Below are 21,055 nucleotides of genomic sequence, written 5' to 3' on the forward strand. Positions count from 1 at the left end.
ATCCTCCCCAGATTCTTCCCATGAAGTTTTAAGACCACAGCTGGTTCAGCTGGGGGGTGTCTGGATTCTGCCCTTTGGCCACAGAGTGGAAGGGAGCAGTGCCAGGGACTCCAGCAATAGTAGGGAATTGGCTAGATGAGGTTTCCCTTGGGATAACCCAGCAGGCCCTGTGACTCCAAAGAAATCCCTTCCTTTTCCAATCACACACCATCTTCCCATTTGGCCTAAGGATGAGTTTTTTCCTCCTTGCCCTGTCAGGAAGATTCTGAGCCCTTCTGCCAGTTTGTAGCCCTCCTACACCCAAAGTTTGGTGACTCTCATAGAATCATAGAATGGCCTGGGTTGAAAAGAACCACAGTGCTCATCCAGTTCCAACCCCCTGCTATGTGCAGGGTCACCAGCCAGCAGACTAGGCTGCCCAGAGCCACATCCAGCCTGGCCTTGAATGCCTGCAGGGATGGGGCATCCACAACCTCCCTGGGCAACCTGTTCCAGTGCGTCACCACCTCTGAGTGACACACTCAGCCTTTTTCCACATGGAACATTTTTCTCCCCTCTCTCCTCTTCCCATCCCACACCATATTTATCCTCCTTCTCCCTGGGTTTCAGCAGTCAGGCACTAGCTTGATTGTGCCTAGAGCTGACCTGCCAGGATAACCTAACCTGAGCTTATTGCAAGCTGTCTGTAGCCTACAGACACGTTGCCTTGTGCTGTTAGGGCTGAAGTTTTGGTCAGTCTAGCATCCTGTTCCTTATGGAACACCTTTGTGCTGTGGACTCTCCATCCCATATAATGTGGTGTCGTTGGACAGGACGCCCGCCACGCTGCTGAGGAAGAGATTTACACTAACCTGAACCAGAAGATTGACCAGTTCCTGCAGCTGGCAGACTACGACTGGATGGCTCTGGAGCCTGGCAGCAGGGCCAGTGATTACCTTGTGGATCTCATTGGCTTCCTGCGCAGCACATTTGCTGTGTTCACACACCTCCCGGTAAGGGGCCTCCCCATTTTCTTTCTTTTTCAGGCTGGAAAGTGCACAGGCAGCTGATGGTGCTGTTGAAACGGGTGGTTGCTTGAGCTTTATAGAGTGTGATGGAAATGGGGCCATACACTGGCCCTGTTTGACAGCTGATCAAGTGTTGTGAAGTAACAAATCTCTTTCTAAAGTAAGCTATTGCATGTGTTAGCAGAAGTGAGAGTCCCCCAAGAATTTGCATGTCTATGGGAAAGAGGGAAATATCCCAGTCCACCAGCAGAAGCGAGATCATAACTCACTGGCCACCTATACCATGTTAGCCTTCATCTTAACAGACATTCAAGAACAATTGTTGAGAGATCTCAGTATAAGGGTGTGTATTATTCAAACTGCAGATCCATTTCCAAATGTTTGTCAAGTCACTGGGTGCCTTACATCAAAATATGGCTCTGCGTTGTAAGGCAGCATGTGTTTCTTTCCTTTCTCTGCTGTCTAAAATATGCCTGTGTTTATGCTGCTATTGTGATCAAAAATGTCTTTTATGTTGTTTTTTTGCAGTTGGCTTAGCAGTGTCCACTTGAATAGGAAAAATGTAATCATCAGGGAGTTTCATTTTTGCTCAGACAGCTTTTTTTTTTTCTTTTTTTTTTCTTTTGAACAAGATTTGTTCTGGGCTGTCTGGATATATACTTATGAGTCTCTTCAATCAGCAGGTATTTGGAAACAGCAAATCCACTGAACTCTGTATTTGTCCCAAAAGCAACTTCAGATTTTTCTTCTTTACTGGACTGCTACCTATTTGTTGATACTGTGTGTCCAGGATTGTAGAATACCAGCCACACTGTGCACATCTCTCACTAGCTTGGATAGAAACAGGAAGAGGAGGTTAATAATGCACAGTGGCAGCTTCCTGAATTTCATTCTGCTTGTTTGTGTCCAGGGATTGCATTGCTGGAAAGGATGCTCCAGCACTGCAGAACTGCTTTAGGAGGTGTCACAGCCTCAACATTTCAGCAGTACTTTACAACCTTCTGCATGGCTCATGCTGGACGGGCTCTGAGCACCTGATGGAGCTGTGGGTGTCCCTGCTCATTGCTGGGAGTGGGACCAGATGGCTTTTAATGGTCCTTTCCAACTCAAACCATTCTGATTTGAGAATGATTCTATGTCTTTGGCCACCAAAAGAGAAATCATAGAATCATTAGGGTTGGAAAAGACATCTAAGATCATCAAGTCCAACCAGTAAAAGTGAAGGGAGCTTTGGGCAGCAGGGGTGGGACATAGTGGCCCTGTCCAGGGCAAGGATTGGGACTGGATGGGTCCCTTCCAACCCAACCCATTTGATGACACTGGGAGTCCTTAGACAACTAATTGAGTTCATGCAGCAGGGGTTTGCCTGCTATTCCAGTGGGTAGGGAAGGGGTACCAGAAACGAAGATATGCTCAGCCCTCTTCTCTGCTTCACTTTGGACTCTTATTGATATTTTTAACATTCTTGTACCTCAGAGAGATGGGTGTGTTTGTACAGGGAATGCCCCAAGGGCCCGTAAGGATCATTGAGTCCAGCTCCTGGATTAATTAACACTGAAGTTCTCAGAAAGCATTGCAGCATACCTTGCTGCTCACCACACATTTGCTGTGTCTTGTTCCATCTTTCCCTCCATCAAGGGCAGAAATCCCCTTTGTTCCTCCTGCACAGAGTGAGGGGGGTCTGCTCTGCACTGGAGCGTGAAGCGTGGCCACCAGGAGAGAGGAGGATGGGGAGAGATGCCCACGATGATTTATGAGACAGACCTGGAGTGATTTATCTTCCTTAAATATTAATGTTTCCTTTTTGAATTAATCAGAATGGTTTTGGAGATGTGGAAGGCAGCTGGTTGGTCTGGAAGGACTGTTCAGGAGGCAGCTGGTGGATGCTTGCCATGCTGCAGGAGCTGGGTAATGTGTCAGAGATGCTCAGCTGCTGCCTTCAAAGCACTGCACAGCACTGAGTCTCCCACCATCCCCACGGACAGGGCAGTAAAGTGACACAGAGCTGCAGATTGTGCAACTGGGAGGCCTGAGTTAAATGGTGGATAGGAGAGAGAGGTATCGATGCCCACAGTTGGGGTTGGATGATCCTTGAGGTCCCTTTCAACCCAAGCCATTCTGTGATTCCGTGATTCTTTTATGTGTTGGAGCTCCTTCCTTCAGAGGAGTGTTGTGGAGACCAATTCCTTGCCTGCTGCTGTCAGTTCCCTGCGGGCATCACCAGTGAGGATGAGTCAGGAAGAGCTGAAGGCTGTCGGAAGAGCACCAGCTCCTTTGATGGCTCAGCTGATTGCTTCTCAAGGACCTCTTCCCAACCACTGATTTAGAAACACTTAATAATTTCGGTGACTTTCTGAATGATTTGTAGGAGGTGAGGCGTGGGAAAGCCCCCATCTGTCCAAAGCAGCACAGAAAAATGAAGGCCATGTTTGTGAAAGCACCGCTTGGACGGGATGTGCTTCCTTTGTGAAAGGAAAGGGTGAGAGGGCCTCGAGAGGGAAAGGAAGCATCTCCCAAAAGCACAAATTGGCATTGAGTATTGTGGGGCTGCTAGCAGCAAGGTGAAGCCTTTTCCACGCTGCTGGTCTGTCTCCAGCTCCAAATACACCGGGGTTATCATATAGGAGATGTTGCCCTGTTGGAAATGAGTTTGCAGGTGTTGGATGACCTCACTCCAATAGCAGTAAGGAAAGAGAAAGTCAGGCATCCTTGGGTTCCTATGCGTAGCCCCAGCTCTGCGCCCACCCTTCTGTTCCCATGTCCTCACTGCTTTGGCAGTGCCCCTTCCTGCAGAGCTTTGTGCCCATTGGGTTTACACGGTGAGCACATGTGACGAGCTCTCTGAGGCTGTTTGCACTTGCAGTTGGTTTTTAGCAGGAGAAGAGTGGCAGGCAGAGGGATGAGTAAGGAGCAGGAGACGAGCTGCTCGGCGGCCCTTTGTCACGACAGCAATTACAGCAAAAAAACCCTCATCTGCTGATCAAAGAAACTCAGCCTGGGCACGCAGTGCTAAAATCACAGCAACAAAAAGAGCTGTCCTGGAACAGAACGGAACCGAAAGCCCTGATCCTGCAAAAATGCAGGCGGTTGCTTCATGTGCTGTGTGTGAGTAATTCCATTGTGCTGCACAGGGCTGCTCGTGGGCAGGAAACCTCGCTGGGGTCAAGGCTTGGAGCACAGCGGGCAGAGGGGATGGCCTTGGGGGTCACAGAGTGCTACAGGGAGAGGAGAGGAGTGAAAGGGCAGCTCCGTCCCAGCTTTGGCTCTGTGCTCCTGTTTGGGGATGGAGCGAGGCTGAATTTCTTGGGGAAGAATTGATGTCACTGATAAAGTTGATCCTGGCTGGTGGGATGGCACAGAGACCTTGCTCCTCAAGTAGAGATTGCAATTCCAAGTGTTGAAGCAGGAATTGCAATTCCAGGTGGTCAAATGGGGATTGCAGTTCCAAGTGGTCAGTCAAGAATTGCAGCTCGAGGTGGTCAAGTAGGGATTGCAATTCCAAGTGTTGAAGTAGGGATTACTATTCCAAGTGTTGAAGTAGGGATTGCAATTCCAAGTGGTCAAGTAGGGATTGCAGTTCCAAGTGTTGAGGCAGGAATTGCAATTCCAAGTGGTCAAGTGGGGATTGCAACTCCAGGCAGTCAAGCAGGGATTGCAGTTCCAGGTGTTCAGTCAACTGTAAATCCCAAGTGTTGAAGTAGGGATTGCAGTTTCAAATGTTGAAGCAGGAATTGCAATTCCAAACGTTCAGCCAACAATTACAACTTCAGGTGGTCAAGTAAGGATTGCAATTCCAAGTGTTAACCAAGAATTGCACTCCCCAAGTGTTGAAGTAGGGATTGCAATTCCAAATGTTCAGTCAAGAATTGCAATACCAAGTGTTGAAGCAGGAATTGCAACTCCAAGTATTGAAGTAGAGATTGAGCAATTCCAAGTGCTCAATCAAGAATTGCAATTCCAAGTGTTTAAGCAGAGATTGCAACTCCTAATTTTTCCTTCAGAGCATCACAGCTCCTATTGCTGCCCATGCCAATGGTGGTTGCTACTCCTAAAGCTGGTGGAAGATGCTTTCTCTTGGGAGTTGGGAGCTCCCAGAGCCTCTGCTTGTTGCAGTTCTGCTTTGGGATGGTGAGCCTTGGGACGCAGAACAATTTGGGGGTGAAAAGTTCATGGTGAAGTTAATGGGGCTTTGGTGCATACCAGGGCTGCATGAAATTTTCATGGTGGTTTATAGCCACAATTCGAAAATGCTCCGCTAAGTGCCCAAAATGTCTCAAAGCAAATAACATGCTGGTGGAAATAAAAGCATAATTAACATTTGGCTTCGAGGCTGCCCTCTTCCTGTGTTAACCAGTGAGGGTTGGTTACTGCTGCTGCTCTGCTTATTAATATGGGATGCTCAGGCCTCCTTTAAAAGAAAATACTTCTTTCTTCTATTTTTTTTTTCTTCTTTCCTTTAAAAAAATAAAAAGAAGGGGAAAAAAAAAAAAAAAAAAAAAAAAGGTTTGCTGTTTTTTAGCAGGGAAAAGGCCATGGCCTCCAGAATTAACATTTCCAGCATCATACTTTTAAAAGAATGACTGAAAAAGCCTTTTGTCTTTGATGGCTGATTGTTGTTTTTATTTCTTGTTAGACAAGTTAATGTAAATCGCATTGACAGGGCTACTCCAAACACACTGATTTGTTGACATTAAGCTTTTCAGAGATGGAGGGTTGTGTCAACACCTACAGTGAACTGTCAGGTTAACAAAGCAAGGATGTTTTCCTGGGGGAGGGGAGCAGAGTGGGGGGAAGGGGTGTGTTTTGTTTTTATTTTAAGTTTCCTTTAATCCTCTGTTAGTCTTGTATCTTGATAACCTCCTTTGGAAGGTAATCAGGGCAGGTCAAGAGGTGACGGTGACCCAGGAAGGGGAAGCAATCTTTCAGCGATCGAACAAACTCCAACCTCCGCCATCCTGGGCAGTTCAGTTCAGTGGAGGGATTTCTCCTCCTCCCCCCCTCCTACCCCCCACCCCCTTTCTGCTTATTTTTGCCAGATGGCAGGCACAGATTTCAGCTGGAACTGCACAGACGCTGCGGACGCTCCGCATGGAACATTTTCCTTATTCACCAGATTGGCATCTCTTCCTGGTTGGAAATACGTAACGCTGGCCCCAGCAGCTCTTGGGTAGAAAGAACTTTAGAAGTGTTTATTTTTTTTTTTTTTAAAGAGAGTGGTTACCTGTGTTTTGCCTTTACAAGTTGAATCTCTCCATAATAACGTTAGAAGGCAATGCGTTGTGCATGGAGACAACTCAAGCTCAAGCAGCACAAGCTTGAGCTTTGTCCCAGCCACAGTCTTGACCAAGTTGGGAGGGATGGTCTACTATTAGATATGGAGGTTGGTGGCCTTGCCTGCAGCAGGGAGGTTGGAGCTTGGTGATCCTTGAGGTCCCTTCCAATCCAAGCCATTGGATTCTGTGATGGCAATTTATTTTACCCAGTAACCATCATGAAACCATCATATGAGCCCCGAAACCAGGTTCCTTAGATTTACACAAATCCACTCTGTGCATAGATAACATCTCCTTGCCCTTGAAAGAGGTTGGTGAGTTTTGTAGATGTCTCTGGGCAAAACCCTGCTGCCTCTTGCTGGTCTCGGACATCCATCCCATCCATCTTGTAGGTGGGAAAGCTGAGGCACGTGGCTGTTGTCTTGCCCCAGGTGGCTCAGCACATTCAATATCAGGGCCAGCAACGTCTGGTGGGACATGGCTCATTTGTTCCTCTTCCTCCTTAGTGCCATATTTTGCTCTTCTCATTCACTGAGCAGCCACAGCATCCCGTAGCCCGTGCCTCAGTTGGGGAGGAGCAGTGATGGGTTATGTAGCACCCAGGGGTGATAACCGATTTTGTACCTCTCTGCCTTGCTTGCTGTTGCTTTGCTCTCTTCTGCTCTTGACTCAAACTCCCTGTGTTGTCCTCTGTAGGGGGATGTAGATGCCCACTCTACCATGTCGGTGAGTACACGGCTGCGCCTCGTGCCGTCCGCTCCGCTCGCACCTCCAGTGCCAGAGGGTGACTTGAACCAGGGAAGGTCATTGCTCTTGAAAGAGAGGAAAGGAAAATATTAACTAACTTCGGGTGGAAGCCGATCCCTTCCGCTGCTGCCAGCACAGGCATGGATTTTCTCTCAGCTTGAGATCAATCTGTAGAATCAATAGGAGAGGGTTTCCATGCAGGAACGCGTGCTGTTGCAGCAGCATTGCCAAATTGTTGCTCTTAGAGCACATTGCATTTAAATACCTCCTGTTATGCCCCATGCATCCCTAAACATTAGAGGCAACACCTGTTATTTGGGAAAGCAGGGTAAGATTTTCAACCTCAACCTGAAAGAAAGAAGACCTTTGCATATATCCCTGTGTTCTCCCTGTGGTCTGATCAGCACACATCCTTGTCAGGCTGCATTCCCAATGGGGCTCTCCCTCCTGGCCTTAATGCTAAGCCATCTGGCTCTATCAGTAGAGAGTAACGAGGTCTCTTGGTGTTTCCTGTCTCCCAACTGGGACGAGGGCGATTAGCAAAGCAGACCTTCAGGACCTTCCTTCTGGTTCAATGCATGCCTCTAAGTGTTGTCATTTCTGCTTGTTGCGTGTGTTGGGAGGAAAGCGAAGGCATTTCAGCAGATAGATCCCAAATTGCTCACGAGCTGCTTTCTTGCTTCTATTCTGATGTCTGCAGCCAAGCCGTGTGCGAAACCAAGCACCCCTCGTGCTTCTCGATGCCGTCGTGTGCCTCTGCCCAGCTCTGAGCTTCTGCTTCTATGCCTGTAGCCCTGCTCTGTGTTCATGCTGCCCATGGGGCTGCCTGGGCAGATGGGCATTGTGCGGTGCTGTTGGGTGCATGCACCCCTTTGCCTGGAAACTGAGCATAGCTGAGCCCTTGTGTGGGCACTCAGGGGTTTCAGGGTCAACAGCAAGGCCTCACATCAATGCCAGCTTCTGGAAAGAAGGAGCCATCCTACAGCAATCCTGGCCCTGAGGGCAGGGATGTGTCACACTTGGTGGCAGTTCCCCAACAGCCACCGATTTGCAGGGGAGATCTGAGTGTCCCCTTGTGCTCAGCCCATCCCGTGCAGGGGCCTGGGGTGTACCCCAAGAGGGATGGTAGCAAAAAGGAGCATTGCCTCTGGCTTTTGAGACTTTAAACAATTTAGAAGCCAGATGTATTTATTTCTTTAATTGAATCCAGTGCCTAGACAGCTATGGAGTCAGCTTCCTACGGAGAGGGGTGCATTAGTTTCATTAAGGTAAATCAATGAAAAGTAATACCTGGAGGTCCCCTGGAAAGGGTCATGGATGGAGTAATCCCTTTATACGGTGGGACTTTGCTAGCCCACTCTTAGTTGATTTTGTTCTTAACTGCAACACATTCTAATTTTGCTTTTAACCCCTCTAATTTTTTGTTCACTCGGTTGCTTGTTTTAATTGGTGGAAATAAATCACTAATCTGTCTGAGAGAATGAAAAATAAAAATCTGATTGCACGAAATAGCAGCACAAAGGAGCAATTGTAGCTGCATTTAAAGCGTCCGGTGGGAAGCAGTTGTGGCTGATCCTAGAGGTTTCTCCATGTTGTAGATATAGGAAAAAACCCCAAATTGTGAGTCGCCTGGGTCACGGGCATGGACAGGGCTGTGAGCAGTCTCTATAAAATCCTGTCTGGGTGCTTCCTCTGCTCTCCAGGGAAGATCCTGCTCTCTCTTGAGGTTGCTCGATCCAGTTTGCGCTCAAGGTTGGACACAATGAGTTTGCCATGGTCAAAGATGGGATCATGCCTGGAGCAGCGCTCGTGTGGCTGTGGGGTCTGGGCTGTTCCTGATGCTCTGGAGCTGTGTGCCACTCTTCAGGTGTCCCTGAGATCCCAAATATTGGCCAGAAGGAATGGGTCGGAACGAGAACTTCTGGTTGCACTGACGCATTCAAATATGGTGGAGTTAGCTTTGTTGGCTGGGAAAGCCTGACCTCTGCTTAACCCACGAGTGCTAGTTAAGTAGGATCTGGGTAAGCCAAGTTATCTTGTAATTACATGGTTTCTTGTGTGCTTTCAGCACTCTGAAAATTAATTGAAGCTAAAATGCCCAGTCCCATAAATCCTTTAAACCAGGGTGTGCGCGCTTACCTAGGTTTTGCTTCCCTTTGTGTAGTCACCTTGGCATGTTTGGCTTTGATTTCATTTTACAAACTTAGATTTATAAAGCTATTTTATGCTTACTTTTGCATGCACAAAGAATCAGATGTGTGGTACGGGGAATTTGGCAGTCAAAAAACCATCCTCAGCGTAAGGAATTCAAACACGCCTGCTGCTTCCTGCACCGGAGCCCAGCACAGAGCTTCCAGCAGCACTGTCAGATGTTAAAGCATGTTTCTTTTTCCCCTTTGGGCTCAAATTTAAGTGAAACAATAGACCTTGCCATTATATGCTTTCCTCTCGTTTCATACACTGGGCAACCTGAAGTCTTGCAAGACTTTGACGTTGGGAGCACGCAGGGGAATGTTGATGAATATCATATCTGCAGCAGAGTCATTGAGTTCTTAAAGTTGGGAAAGACCTCTAAGATCATCAAGTCCAACCATTAATACACGGTCGAGTGCTGGAGCAGAATGGTGGGAAGGAAGTGGTTGCAGATGCGGACATGGAGTTTGGTGATTGTCATTGGGTGCCAACACAGGGCTGTGTGTTCTCCAGGCACCTTGCAGCCTACATAGCAAGAGAAAGGAAGCGAAACATTGAAAGATGAGGATCTTTGTGGATTTTCTCATGGTCGCCATGGTCTTTCTTCACGGTGTTTCATGAATGACAGTGAATAAGGAGAACCAGACGTGCTGATGAAAAAAAAAACAAAACAAAACCAACGAGGTGCCATTAAGTTTTGCAGCTTTCATAGAACTGTAGAGTCATTCAGGTTGTAAAAGACCTCTCAGATCCCCAGGTCCAACCCCAACCCATCCCACCATGCCCACTGACCAGTGCCACATCTCCATGGTTCTTAAATGCCTCCAGGGACAGTGACCCCACCACTCCCTGGGCAGCCTGTTCCAATGCATTGACACTTTCTGAGAAGAAATTGTTCGTAATATCCAACTTCCCACTCTCTGTTCCTCAACCAGAAGTTGTGTTCTTACATGAAATAAAAACTTCATTAAGGTTTAGTTCTTGGAAAATAGTAAGAACAGCAGCAGTTTCACATGCTTCTTCTGCAGATCTCTACTTCTCAGTAATCAGCTCTGATTGCCCGGTTCAGAAGCAGAAACCTACTGAATTGCATTGGAAACGGAGTGGTTTTTTTATCTTTTGAGCCCTTTTTTTTCAATCTGCTCAACATCTGGGGCTGAAGTCACGTCCAAGTTCCATTTCCAGCAGGCAGAGGCAAACATCATGGAGAGCGCACCGAGCCCTCAATGGGCACCGCAGTAAGTGGGCATCTGTTGAGCTGCTCTAGGGTCTGTAGGGGCAAGGCTCTGCATGAGACTGAGCACAGCCTGCTGGTCTTCCAGCCTTGAGATCCTTCCCCTTTTAATTACAACCCAACTGCTAGCAGTGCACAGTACAGATGAATCGGTTCTGTGCACTCTCTCTTTTTAAGCCTTCCTGCTGCTGTAATTGGCAGATGCTTTGCCCCAATAAATCAACAGAGATGAGCATGGTTCAAACTCTTCATACATTAGGGACAAAATTAAAAAAAAAATCTGCATTTAATCAACTTTTTGTTTCCAAAATGGCAGCTGCTTTGTATTTAATGGAAAATCAGACTCTTCCCAATGGAAAGAATGTTATTCCCAAAGCGAATACAAAAGAAAATAAAAGCCACAAAAGAGGGAGGATGAAATATGTCATTTATTTTTTCTCGTTCGTTCCAGTTTTTGCTCTCTGATAATTGTCGGGCCAGGGCTCTGGTTTGTGTCAGGCATTTTGGGAAGCCTCACCCCATGGACACAGGGATTGGGGAGAAGCACGGCGAGGGCTGCGTGGCTCTAAGAGCTCCTGGAGGAATGACGGCTGCTCCTGGGTGAACAGAGTCTCATTAAACACCGGTTGTTTGTGGGTTTCATTCCTTCTTAGAGGTACCTGTGCTGTTTGGACATTGTGTTTTTCCATGGTGGAGAGCTGAGGAGTATGGATTCATTCAGGGGAAAGAACTGTTAAGATTATCGCGTCCAACCATCAGCCCATAGAATCATAGAATGGCCTGGGTTGAAAAGGACCACAACGATCATCTAGTTTCAATCCTCTGCTATGTGCAGGTCACCAACCAGCAGCCCAGGCTGCCCAGAGCCACATCCAGCCTGGCCTTGAATGCCTGCAGGGATGGGGCATCCACAACCTCCTTGGGCAACCTGTTCCAGTGTGTCACCAGTCCCCACCATGTGGCAAAACCAAAGGGTTCCCTTCTGCCATGGCATAGAGATGCCTTCTGGTAGAGGAGAACTGGGTTTAGCTGTTGTGTTGTGCTCTGCCCATACGTGTTGGGTTGTGTTGAAGCCTTGCTTTTGATGGTTAGAGGGCAGGAGCACCTCCCTATGAAGACAGGCTGAGGGAGCTGGGCTTGTTCAGCCTGGAGGAAAGAAGGCTGCGGGGTGACCTCATTGCAGCCTTCAGTACCTAAAGGGAGCCTACAAACAGGAGGGGAATCAACTCTTTGAAAGGGGAGATAACAGCAGGACAAGGGGAAACGGTTTGAAGTTAAAGGAGGGCAGATTGAGGTTGGATGTCAGGGGGAAGTTGTTTACAGAGAGAGTGGTGAGGTGCTGGAACAGCTGCCCAGAGAGGCTGTGGATGCCCCGTCCATCCCTGGAGGTGTTCAAGGCCAGGTTGTTTGGGGCCCTGGGCAGCCTGGTGTGGTATGAAATGTGGAGGTTGGTGGCCCAGCGTGTGGCAGGGGATAGGAGCTTGTATGATCCTTGAGGTCTCTTTCAACCCAAGCCATTCTATGATTCTGTGATTTGCTGTTTCCCATATTTGCATTTCCCATGATTTCTCACGGATGCAAAACCCCTGAGCTGTGCTTCTGCTGTTGAAGATATTCACTCCTTCCTGTAAGCAAATGCATGCAGTATGTGATGGGCTGCTCCTCTCCATGGCCATGCAGTCACAACCTTGCCTTGCCCAAATTAACCACCATTTGGTGTTGATGCTCCCTCCTGCTTCATCTTGTACAGCCTCCAGCTGTTGGCCTTGGCCATTCATAGCAGAACCAAACTCCTATTTTTTTTTTCTCTTTTATTGGAATTTGAGGGGTTTGTATCAGACTGTAGAGGTCAGCATAATTGGCTGTCTGGTTTATTTTTGTGTGGTGGCAGTTTCACTATGGTCTGTGCCTGCTGGCTGTTGCTGCTCATAAGTGGCATCTGAGATTCCATGGTGGAGAGCTGTCTCTTGATCATGGTTGTTAGATGACAGGGATGGTTGGAGTCCTAAGACAGGAATCTCCATTTTTTCATCAGAATAGTGTATGGCAGTGCCTCAGTGGTGTCAGCCTACTTAAATCTGGTGGTTTGCTGATGGCAGTACAGCTTCTCCCATAAGGGCAAGTAGGATGGGGTGGGGTTTTGTGGGGTGGGCTGGAGACACAGAGGTCCCTATTGTGTTTTGGATCCAAAATGCCTTCTTCAAAGAAGGATGTATGCTTCTCCTTTCATTAATTTGAGCGCCAAAAAACCTGTAATTTTAGCTCCCCCAAACAATGTGAAGGACCTGGCTGGGTCCAAGTCTGGGAGTGTCCCTTTCCTGACATCACTGCATGAGTGTTGCTCATTGGCAACTTTCTCTTGCAGGTTGGAAGCTTTCTGCTTCTTTTCCTTGGCAGATTCCAAGGCCACGTAACCTCCAGCTGTGCACTTTGCAGCTTGGGGCACCATTCATGTTGGTGGGATTTGGGATGTTGCGGGTTTGAGCTCTGCTGTTCACTGCAGGTGCTGAGCTGTTGTAGACGATGGATTTTTGAGCATGTTGGACGTAGAATCATCTTCATAGAATGGCCTGGGTTGAAAAGGACCACAATGATCATCTGGTTCCAACCCCCTGCTGTGTGCAGGTCGCCAACCAGCAGCCCAGGCTGCCCAGAGCCACATCCAGCCTGGCCTTGAATGCCTGCAGGGATGGGGCATCCACAGCCTCCTTGGGCAACCTGTTCCAGTGCATCACCACCCTCTGGGTGAAAAACTTCTTCCTCATATCCAACCTAAATCTCCCCTGTCCTAGTTTGAAATGCAGAGGAATGAATGAGGGTGGTGTTGAGACCCTGGCAAATGAGGGTGGCACGGGCTCACTGAGAGGCTCAAAGACAGCAGAGCTGATTTCCTGATACTGCCCTCAAAAATGTCCTGATTTTTCCCACTTTGCCCACAAACATAGCAAAGATTTGCAAGATAACTGAAGGAAAATAAATAAAAAATATAGCCCTGATTCCATCCTCCTGCTCTCAGTGCATTCACTGCAGTGAGGAGCTGTACGGTGGTGGCTGTTTCATTTGCACCTATTTCTTGCAGGATGCAAGAACGTATAGTCTAAATACCAGGAAAAAGGAGCTGACCTTTCTGCCATCAATTCATAGGAGTTTTACGTTGCCAAACCATTGTGTTAAGATGATTGGGATGAGTCCAGCTTATGGTCCGCTGGTTAATGGTCATGGACTAAGGAAGGGAACGAGATGCTGTGAAGCAGTTTTACACTGCAGGTTTTGGGATTTCCACAGTGCCTTATTTTCTTGTCCAAACCAGTATTCTTGACTCATAGCTATGATGGAGTAATTTATATCCCCATCCCTGGAGACTATCAAGGCAAGGCTGGATCAGGCCCTGGGCAACCTGTTCTAGCTGTGCTGTTCATTGCAGGGCAGTTGGACAGGATGGCCTTCCAAGGTCCCTTCCAACTCTAAGGATTCTATGATTCTATGAGTTGTGTTGTTTATAACCAAGTGGACTTGTAATGCCCAGGAGTTCCATATTTATTTTGCCCATTTTTCTATTGTCTGTAAGCACGTGGATTTGCATATCTAAGCATAGTGCACCAAAGCAGTCTCGGTGCTTGTGGCAGATGAAAACAAATTCTTACTGTTATAAAAACAGAACACAGCAATTCCAAACCCTGCTTGAAACCTGTCAGGCTTTGTTTCTCGTGGCAATGTCCCATTAGTCCTTCGCTGAGCTGACGGAAGTGTTAGCAGTGCCACAATGGGACTTTTGTTTGGGCTTTGCCCGCACTGCGATGGGGATAAGGGGCAGTGGGAGGCAGCGGCGGCCCTTTGGAGGTGGAGGTGATGCAGGATGGGTCCCCGTGGGTCTCCCTGCAGCCTGCAGCAGTTGGTGCAAGCCGGGAGCCCCCAGCCTTGCAATGAGGTGGGTAGCGGCAACCGATTCCTGATTGCACACTAAGATTAATGGGTATTTATTTTAACAACCATTCCGTTTCAGTAGCTTTTAATGAGTCCTTTGATAGCAAGTTCCTTAATTAACAAGGCAGCCTTTCAGCTTTTCCCTTCCCTAATTGTTAACATATTTGCTATTTTCAAACAAATACGCTACCGTGAGCAACGCCGGCTCCGCGCTGACCTTCTCCTGCCTCCTGGGAACCCCAAGGGCTTAATCTGCTGCCCAAGGATGAAATGCAGCTGAAATGAGATGATTTCATGGCTGGTTTCCTGCAGCGTGATTGACTCGGTGGGGCTTGGTCCAAGGAGTGCTGCTCATGCTGATGCGTGGCACCTATGGCTTGCATCTTGGGGACAGCATCGGGAGGTTTGGCTCTGCTGCTTCATTCATTGGGTAGTCATTGGTATTCATTGAGTATCATGCCTCTGTGCATCTCTGGGGGCACCAGATGGGCAGCATCACCTTGAGAGATGTCACATAATCATCGAGTCATTAAGGTTGGAAAGGATTTCTGAGATTCCCAAGTCCAACCCCAACCCATCCCACCATGCCCACTGACCTCAGTGCCACATCTCCATGGTTCTGGAACACCTCCAGGGATGGTGACCCCACCACTCCCTGGGCAGCTGTGCCAGTGCCTGACCACTCTTTTGGAGAAGAAATTCTTCCTAATATTCAACCTGCCTGGGATGGAAACACCAGCTGCAGACCCCAGCTGCAAGAGGGTTGCACTGAGGGCAGTGGAAAGGGGGATTCCTAGGTGGGGAAAAAAGCACTTACAGACCAATTAAAATCTACAAACAAACCCATGGCTGTTGATGCTATGCTCAGGAGGAGAATTGCTATTTTGCTGGCCATGTTTGAGATGGGCAAAGGTGGTTGGGCATGTGCTTGGGTGTCTCAGCAGCTGAGCTCTGCATGTACTCACACACCACCCAGTTCTGCCCCATGCAAATCCAGTTCAGCTTTTGTGAGGTTTGCAAAGATCTTGAGTAAACAACTGATGTGATAGGGGTTTTCTTGTGACTTGAAGCCCCTCCATTTTCTGTCATGTTGTAAATGAGCTATTGGTGACTTCAAAGTGTTAGTTTTACCCTCATCTCTGCAGGCACATCCTGGCTGAGGCTGGATGTCCATCTGGGTCCTTCTGGTCCAGCCCAGCCCCACCAGGGACCCCAGTTGTGCCTGGGCCCACATCCAATGGCTTTCATAGTCCCCCAAGGAGGAGACCACATAGAATCCCTAAGATTATAAGAGCCCTCTAAGATCATCAAGTCCAGCTGCCAACCCATCCCCTCTATGCCCACTTATCATGTCCCTCGGTGCCATATCTGCATGCCTCTCTGGTTCCTCCAAACCACAGTGGGATCGCAGGGTTCTGTAGGAGCAGCATCTGTGATGGGCACCCCTGACACCTCCAAGCCAAGGCACATGTCCTGGCACTGCTTAGGGTGGGGCTGGTAATGATTTTGGAGGTTTGGAGGAAAACATGTCAATCACGGGCTTGGATCACTGCCGCCATCCTGGGAACCTACAGTGGGAACTGGAAGAGGAAAGAGAAATAGAACACCTTGTTAGGAGCAATCGATCAATGTCCTCATTTGATTTTTCTCCTACCAGCAACAACTGCTTATCAAGCAGGTATTGCAGTTGGTTTCTGGGAAAATATTATAAAATTGATGTTTGTGTGCAGTGGCTGATCTTGCAGGGAGCTGCTGTAAGTGGCATCTTTGTCACTGTCTGTATCTGTATTTATAAGACTGAAAGAGCATAAATTCTGGAAAGGTTTTAGACCTCGTTGTGCCAGGCAGCTGTGCCCCATGTCGGCGGACCTCCTGTCCCCAACTGGGCTTTTATCACAGTGATTTAAAGCCCCGTGGCATCTCCAGGCCCTCAGCTCATAAATAGAAGGAAGAATGGATTAACGCTTACAAGGTGGGAGAAGTACCTGCGTATGCTTTTATCTTTCATCCAGTAATTTTGAGTTTGTATGCTTGTATGGTTTGCATGCTCTGCTTCTGCCACGAAGGCTCTGCAGAGCTGTTGTGCTGTCAAGGCATGACGATTAAATTGCCTTTTCCCTCCCGTCTCCCTTGCGTCTGGCTTATTAACTTGACATTTCATTTCAACTATTTGCTGTTCTTCTCACCCTCCCAGTGTTGCTTGTCATTCACTCTCTCTTTGGGCAAGCTTGGCTGGCCGGAGGAATGCATGCAGCAGAACAGGTGTGTTTGCAGGCACAGGTAACCCTTTAGGTACCTCCGTGCTGCTGATCCAACCTTTGCTTGGTGTACAAGGAAGGTGTTATACTAATGGTTTTTCTCACTGAGGCTGAAAACCTTCTTATGGGTTTTCCTTTTGACTTCGTCCATGGAGGTTTGCGTCTCAGCTGCCCTGAGGTTGCAGCCTGTATCCATACTCATGGACTTTTGGGTTCTCTTCCGAGCAGAGTGGGTGATGAGAAGGAAAAGTCCACTTTGGGTTTGAGTTGCGTATCACAAGGAGTCTCAAGTTGGCTGGGGAAGAGCTGTGGAACTGCAATCGGAGAGGATGATGTGTGAGGATCGTAGAGGATGGGCCAGGACTGAGCCTTCTGCTCAACAACACATCAAAACACCTGGAGCACAGCAACAACTCAAGTGTCTGTTGGAAGTAATGAAGAAAAATGGTGGTCGGATAGCAGCGTGCTTCCACTGCAGCACAGGGCTGAGGAATGAGCCCGAGCAGCACTGTAAATAACCCCGTGTGTCAGAACGGTGCGAGGAAATGATGAAAAGCAAAAACTCGTGGCTGCGCTAAACTTTATGGTCGCCATGTTTCATCTTAATTTTAGTAAAGGTGTTTGTTCTGAGGTGAGTAATGGACGCTGCCGGAGCCTGGGAACGGCAGTAAACAATGGAGATGGAGTGCCCTGCCCTCCGAGCGTGGCTCTGCTTTCTTATTAATGACAAATGAAGTTTTCCTGCTGCTGAAGATGGATGTTGCCCATGCATCCAAACCTACTTGGTGAAGCTGGCAAGAGCACTTCCCAGTTCACGTATCAAAAATCTGCTCATCTGTCCGTGCTGCGGCAGTGAAACTTGTGATCCACCCCCACTTTAATCCCAGTTCGAGTACAATTTGTACAATGCTTGTAAAAGTCTCCTAAGCCACTCCTAGTTTCCAAGAGAGCGTGTTAAATCCTTTTGTGTGCGTTTGAAAACATAATCTCCAGCTGAAGCACGGCTGTTTGCATGGCAGCCCCACCACCAGAAGTGCTGTCGTGGAGGTTGCAGGCATGGAGCTGTGGATGGTTCCGTGCACCACTGACCAAAGGGTTTCTGTAAGTCTGTGTTTCCATGCCAGAACTGCACATTTTTATGGGTTTAATGCATGTTCCACACCTGCACTGCATACGGAAGCTTGTTATGTAGATCCTGCCACAACTTTTGGACCCAAGCAATGAGGGAAGTCTTTTGAGGAACTGTAAATGAGGGGAGAAAATTCAGATAGGTTGAAGAAAGGTCTGCTGCCTGTTTTGGAAGCTCATCACAAAGGTTTGGTTGCAATTTGGTGGATGGGGAAATACGTGCTGCTCACAGAAAGGACTTTTCCACCTCTGTCTCCTCCTGGTGTCTCGGGGAGTTCAGGAACCTGTAGGCTGCCATGGAAGAACTCAACTTGAGGCCATCATCTCTCCTCATCCTATCCCCATTACGTGGGAGCAGAGGCTGAGCCCCACCTCACTACCACCTCCTTGCAGGGAGTTGTAGAGGGTGATGAGGTCTCTCCTGATCCTCCTCTTCTCCAGACTGACCCAACCTGTTGGCCCTGTAGGTCTCCCCGTGAAGTAGGGATGTATTGGAGGAGCCAAGTGGTGATGGTCACCTTCTCTATGGAACAGGCAGGTGCAGAAGGAGGGCAGGAGGTGCTCCAGGCACAGAAAAGCAGCTCTCTGCAGCCCCGGAGGGGCCCATGGAGGAGCAGGCTGTCCCCCCGACCATGAAGGAGTAGCAGAGATGTAGTGTTATGGACTGACCACTGCCATTCCCTAACTCAGGGACAGGGTGGATGAGGGAAGGTGCCTGTAGGTGACTTTTAGTTCTCACTGCTCTAATCTGTACTAACAAGCAATGAATTACCTTAATCTCCCTATGCTGGCTCTGTTGTTTTGCCTATAACAATAGCTGGTCAGATATCTCCTTGTTCTTATCTCAACCTTTGCACCCTTTTCCGTCCTATTTTCTCCCCCTCTTCCTTGAAGGAGGGGCAGTGAGGGAGCATTGTGGTAGAGCTGAGCTGCCCATTGGGGTGAAACCACCTCACCCCAATCCTATCCAAGCCATCACAGCTTCAGCACCTCCTCACTGTGATGTTTCCTTCTCCTTGTTCCCCACCTGTGTCTGGATGGTGCCACACAGCACTGGAAGTAGGCAGGAGAGCATCAGCGTGGGTTTGTGGTCATCACAGCGTCCCTCCAGCTCTGCAGGGTGCACGCCAAGGAGCCTGCTTGTGTCCTTTGCTCCACAGACCCAAGTCATTTCTGCTGGCACCATGGATGACCCAACCTGGTGAAGGAGCAAAGAGCTCCCTACTGCTGTGCAGTAAAGACTGAAAGAGCCCTCGTTGAGCTGAGTGCCTCTGCTGTTGGAATGGGATTGTGAAACTCTTACTGTGCAATGTAAATAAATGCAGTTTGACCTGTAGGCTGCAGTTCTGAGTTGTCACCTCTCCCACCATTTTAACCAATCAACCAGGTTACCTCATGCAATCTATGCAGGCTGTCAAATGAAACAGGACCCGTTGTCTTGTCCACAGTAGGATGTGACGTTGAGGGCTGCTTAGAGCTGTCAATGCGTGCTCGTGGGCCTTAATACATCTCCCTTTTGTTTTGCAGGGGAAGGTGGCACAGACAGCCTGCATGTCAGCATGCAAACACCTGTCCACCTCACTGATGCAGCTGCTGCTGGAAGCCGAAGTGCGGCAGCTGACGCTGGGCGCCTTGCAGCAGTTCAACCTGGACGTGGAGGAATGTGAACGTAAGATGCATTACCATCCCTTTTCCCATTGCTTTGCTTTGCCCATTTATATGCCAGGACCCGAGCCAGGGCAGTGCTGTGAGTGGTGCCAAGTGGTTGGGACTGGCAGAGCTGGCTGCTGCTGTCTGGGAGGACATCTGGCAATATCTTCAGCGCAGAAGCAGCTCAGCAAATTCGAAGAAATCAGAGCTTTGCTGATCCTTTTCTTCCTAAAATGCTTCACTGATGCTTTCCAGATCATCCCTGCTTTTTGAAACGGAGTGTTTTAAAACTGTGAGGAATTAGAGTGGGTAAAACATCGGGGAGGGCTGACAAAAATCAGTTCACTTGTAACTGTTTCAGAAAACAGTAACTGTTCTTAAGAAGTTCTGGTCATCTCCTGACTTCAGCTGGTTGTCTCCTCTATCTGCTGCAGGGAGTTCTTTCTCAAAGCATCCCCTTTTTGCAAAGTTACTGCTATGGAAAAGAGTCACTGTAAGCAACCGTTACATCTATTTAGAGGTGAGCATGTGAGCATGGTAAGGGCCACCAATGTGGCTTGCAAGTCAACCCTGCTCATTTTAGTTCACCTAGCTAACATCTGAATAAGCTCTGAAATCCTAAGATTTCTCTCAAGTTGCTTATTATCCTGCTGTCTGTAGGTGTTAACAAAATATAGAACAGAACTGACAGAACACCTTGCTTCGTCCTATTTTTATCACTTAATCCAAGGCAGGGCCAGTACACTTTTGCACAGGAACCTCCCTCCCTTGTGAGTCTGTTTTTAGATGCTAATTGAAGCTCAGAAAGGGGAAAGGGGATGAGTCCATACCCACAGACAACTTTATTTGTTGATGGCAGCAGAGCTGCCATGCAGTTCTTCAGCTCCAGCGTCCAGCCTACCCCCTACAATGTCACCCAGCACCTTTGCATTTAGGAGGTTTGAGCACTGTGCAGTCCAGTGGTGGCACTGGCTCTTGCAAGGTGTTGGTGGAAGGCAAAAGCACAAACAGGGTTTGAAAAGTTGCATGTTTGGACAGGTTGGTATCATAGAATCATAGAATGGCTGGGGTTGGAAGGAACCTCAAGGATCATACAAGCTCCAATCCCCCCACTGCATACAGGGCCACCAACCTCCATACCAGCTCAGGCTGCCCAGGGCCCCATCCAACCTGGCCTTGAACACCTCCAGGGATGGAGGGGGCATCCACAGCCTCTCTGGGCAGCTGTTCCAGCACCTCACCACTCTCACAGCAAACAACTTCCCCCTGACATCCAACCTCAATCTGCCCTCCCTCAACTTCAAACCATTTCCCCTTGTCCTGCCATTATCTATCCTTGTAAAGAGTTGATTCCCCTCCTGTTGATAGGCTCCCTTTAGGTACTGGAAGGCTGCAATGAAGTCACCCCACAACCTTCTCTTCTCCATGCTGAACAAATAACCACATATATCATCTGATTCAAGTAACCATGAACCAGAGAGGTGAGAGATGGTTATGGTGTCCTGGGACAGACAGAGTTGGGCATGTTCATCTCTTGGGGCCGCTGCCTTGCACTGAAGCACATTTGGTGCTGGATGGGCATCTCTCCAGGGGTGGTCAGTCTGGTGCTGCAGCAGGGCAGTGCCCTTTCTCGGAGAACGT

At 48.4% G+C, this 21,055-nt stretch overlaps 1 protein-coding gene across 6 annotated transcripts in view; it reads left to right on the forward strand.

Annotated features, from left to right (window-relative positions):
• Window positions 1–21,055, forward strand: part of EXOC6B (exocyst complex component 6B) — a 242,439-nt gene that overhangs the window by 151,110 nt on the left and 70,274 nt on the right. For 3 of the 6 annotated variants that reach the window (XM_090139927.1, XM_090139931.1, XM_090139928.1), the window contains 3 exons: window positions 813–992; window positions 6,977–7,006; window positions 19,292–19,433. In XM_090139927.1, coding sequence (XP_089996053.1) covers window positions 813–992; window positions 6,977–7,006; window positions 19,292–19,433 — 352 coding nt within the window. Of the gene's footprint in view, window positions 1–812; window positions 993–1,690; window positions 5,398–6,976; window positions 7,007–19,291; window positions 19,434–21,055 lie in introns of those variants that run through there. The other 3 variants (XM_031588119.2, XM_090139929.1, XM_090139930.1) reach the window with 2 other exon arrangements.

The sequence above is a fragment of the Phasianus colchicus genome, chromosome 4 (assembly GCF_987193195.1).
Source record: "Phasianus colchicus chromosome 4, bPhaCol1.hap1.1, whole genome shotgun sequence".
NCBI lineage: Eukaryota > Metazoa > Chordata > Aves > Galliformes > Phasianidae > Phasianus > Phasianus colchicus.